Source organism: Phoca vitulina, unplaced genomic scaffold (assembly GCF_004348235.1).
Source record: "Phoca vitulina isolate PV1807 unplaced genomic scaffold, GSC_HSeal_1.0 scaffold87, whole genome shotgun sequence".
Lineage (NCBI taxonomy): Eukaryota > Metazoa > Chordata > Mammalia > Carnivora > Phocidae > Phoca > Phoca vitulina.
In genome coordinates, this window is record NW_022589790.1 from 901,670 (window position 1) to 905,251 (window position 3,582).

General features: G+C 61.9%; 1 protein-coding gene across 2 annotated transcripts in view; it reads left to right on the forward strand.

Annotated features, from left to right (window-relative positions):
* TBC1D9B (TBC1 domain family member 9B) overlaps positions 1-3,582 on the forward strand; it is a 41,524-nt gene that overhangs the window by 10,305 nt on the left and 27,637 nt on the right. For both annotated transcript variants that reach the window (XM_032395743.1, XM_032395744.1), the window contains exons 4-6: positions 701-929; positions 1,775-2,033; positions 2,811-3,018. In XM_032395743.1, coding sequence (XP_032251634.1) covers positions 701-929; positions 1,775-2,033; positions 2,811-3,018 — 696 coding nt within the window. The remainder of the gene's footprint in view (positions 1-700; positions 930-1,774; positions 2,034-2,810; positions 3,019-3,582) is intronic.

Genomic DNA, 3,582 nt, shown 5'->3' on the forward strand with positions numbered 1-3,582 from the left:
AGCTGGGAGGGGTCTAGAGCTGGTCTGGGGGCCCTGAGCTGGGAGGGGTCTAGAGCTGGTCTGGAGTCCCTGAGCTGGGAGGGCTCTAGAGCTGGTCTGGGGGCCCTGGGCTGGGAGGGCTCTAGAGCTGGTCTGGGGGCCCTGAGCTGGGAGGGGCCTGCAGCTGGTCTGTGGTGGGGTCAAGAAGCAGGAGCCCCTGGTATATTGAGGGAGAGGGGAGAAAGTCAAATAAATACAGAACATCCCCGTTGTGAGAACAGCACTTTACAGAACATTGCCATAGCTGGATGCCATTTGGGTAAAGAAAGAAGGAAAGAGAAAACCACGTGTTTGCTCAGAGGCACATCAGTGCCTGTAGCCCTGCAGGAAACCAGCAGCGTGGCTACAGTGGGCAAGGGGGAGACTCTGTGCTTCCTGAACACACTGCTCTACTGTGTGGGGTTTTTAGCATGTTTATTATATTTTCCAGAAATTTTACGTGGAAATAAATGTTTATTTTAAAAGTCCCTACTTCCAGGCAGCCATGCTTGAGGTATTATTAGCTCAGGAGTTGAGGGAACCTGCCTGGCATCTGTCTGACCACGTGCCTCAGCCTCGCCAGCTTGTGGCCCTGGGGCCAGTGGCCAGGAGTCCAGGGTCGCAGCGCCTGCCCACCCCCGCCCCAGGCCTGCCAGGAATCAGGCCCCTCATCCCCCTGCAGGGCATCATCGCGGAAGAGAACAAGAACCTGCAGCCCCAGGGAGACGAGGACCCTGGGAAATTCAAGGAGGCCGAGTTGAAGATGCGGAAGCAGTTCGGGATGCCAGAGGGGGAGAAGCTGGTCAACTACTATTCCTGCAGCTTCTGGAAGGGCCGCGTGCCCCGGCAGGGCTGGCTCTACCTGACCGTCAACCACCTGTGCTTCTACTCCTTCCTGCTGGGGAAGGAAGGTGAGCCGCCCCCAGACCCCCGTCCCCAGAACGGTCCCCGCCTCTCCAGGCCACCAGAGTTCCTCAGGCGCTTCCTCCAGCGCGGTCCCCCGATATTCTGCGCGCACACACACCCCCCGGGGGATCTCCCCGAAACCCAGTGTGCCTCTGAGGTCCGCAGCAAGGAGACCTGGACTTGAGGCGGGCACGCACCTGGCTCTTGGGGGCTCCTGGCCCTCCTTCGTCCACCAACCTGGTTCTTCCCAGAACCACGGGTCAGGGGCTCCCTTCCCTCCTTTAAGTTGAACATTCTAGGGCAGATGCCATCCCCTAGCGGCTCCAGGTTACGTGGTGCTGCGGGAAGCCCTAGGCCTCTGGGCACAAGGCTGACTTCCCAGGGGCAGCCGGCGCGCTCTGCTGCCACGCCACCCCCAGAAAGAGCCCCTCAGGGCTTCAGCCCTTCTGAGCGCAGCGAGGCCGTGCCCCACCGTGCACACACGTGCCACATCCTTCGCCCTGCCCTCCTCCCGCCTGGCACCTCCTCACCAGGCAGGGTACCCGCCAGCTCACCCCCCCGCATGCATTTGTGTCGTCCCTCAGCCATTTGTGGGGCAGATAGTCACCAGGACGTTCTCAGGGCGGGGTGCCGGCTTGGCCTGGGACACAGTGGAGACCCCCATGGCCCGGGCCCTCCTCATGGAGCCCCTGTCCCAGCATAGCCAGGCTCAGACACGGGCGGGGGGCGGGTGGCATACGGTCCGTGATGCCCTCGGGGCACGGCTTTCCCAGTGGGTTTCGGGCACAGGTGCTGTCCAGCCCTCCGGCCCGTGTGACCCACTGGCTTGTGTGTCCCTGCTGGTGTCCAGTGAGCCTGGTGGTCCAGTGGGTGGACGTCACAAGGCTGGAGAAGAATGCCACGTTGCTCTTCCCGGAGAGCATCCGTGTGGACACCCGGGACCAGGAGCTGTTCTTCTCCATGTTCCTCAACATCGGCGAGACCTTCAAGCTCATGGAGCAGCTGGCCAATCTGGCCATGCGGCAGCTGCTGGACAGCGAGGGCTTCCTGGAGGACAAGGCGCTGCCCCGGCCTGCCCGGCCACACAGAAACATCTCGGCTCTGAAGCGGTGCGCAGCCGCCTGGGGTGGGAGGGGCTGGCCCTCCTCTCCCTTCCAGGTGCCCTGTGGGAGGAAGGCCCCAGAAAAGGGCTGGTTGCACATAGTTACAAGAGGGCACCATCCAAGGATGTCACTCTCCCCATGCCTTTGATGGGGTGCTTTTGGAACCTTCCAGAAAGGAAACAAGCAAGGGCCAGGACTTGACACCATCCATCAGGGTATGCCCTCCAGGCCCTGCTTAGGCTGCCAGCAGCCCCCGTGCGGCTGGGGGAAGAGATGTTTACAAGGAAAGAGCCACCAAGGGGGCCAGGAGCAGGGTGCCAGGCGGCCGCCTCACATGGTCATCGGGCAAGCATGCCTTTGTGTTCATCCACAGAGTCACGTGTTTAAGTTCAGGAGGTCCTTGTCTGGGTGTCCAGGTGGGGCTGGGTCTTCCCGGGCAACAGCAACCTCAGGGCAGAGGTGTGCAGGACAGGTGTAGGAACCTCCAGGCCCCAGGGCCCTGTCCGCCCTCAGCACCAAGCAGGTGACATGTCAAACCCTGTCAAGCTTCTGGGTGTCCCCCAGAGCCCTCAGGGCTCCAGGGCATGCTGTTTGCTGGTCCTACAAATGTGTCTCGTGGTATCTGGCCATCTGCTGTGTGTGTTTTATTGAACTCTGAGATCCCCTGGCCATGACTTGCTCATGGGAGGACCCCAAAGAGCCCAATCCCACGTGGAAGCCCGCTTGCAGGCGCACTGGCCCTAACTACTGTCCCCTTTCCTCCCACCCCCCGGCCTTTCCCAGAGACCTGGACGCCCGAGCCAAGAATGAGTGCTACCGGGCCACCTTCCGCCTGCCCAGGGACGAGCGTCTGGATGGCCACACGGGCTGTACCCTGTGGACCCCGTTCAACAAGCTGCACATCCCTGGCCAGATGTTCATCTCCAGCAACTACATCTGCTTCGCCAGCAAAGAGGAAGATGCCTGCCACCTCATCATACCCCTGCGGGAGGTGAGCCCCCGGTCCCCCCACCAGCTCTGCCCTGACCCGCTGCGACACCTGGTGGGGGTCGCCAGCCCAGGGCAGCCCCCCGGCGTTCGGTGGTGAGTCAGCAACTTCCCTGAGCCCCTGCCTTGTGCCGGGCCCCTCCAGGCGGGTGAGCTGGATGCTGCCTCAGGGATCACCTTACCTGGTGGGGAGACAGGCTGGGGTTTGGCATGCTGGGAGAGCTCAGGTAACTCCAGGAAAGTCCTGTGCTTCCCTGAGCAGATCCCAGAGGCCTCCTGTGGGTGAGTGTCCCTGAGGCCTGCCTTCTTGGTCCAGCAGTTGGACTTTAGCAAAGGCCTGCTTTAGCTGGGAGGACTTTGACCCCTGACCAGCCCCACCATGTCACTCTCAGAGGCCACCTCACTGTTCCTCTCCTGACACTTGCCTTGGCTGTGACTCAGACTCCAGCAGGGCCACTGGAAGTCCACTCTCACTCGTCAGGGATGGGGACAGCTCTCACCTGTCACAGGTAGGGGGTCAGCTCTCACCTGTCAGGGATGGGGACGGCTCTCACCTGTCACAGGTAGG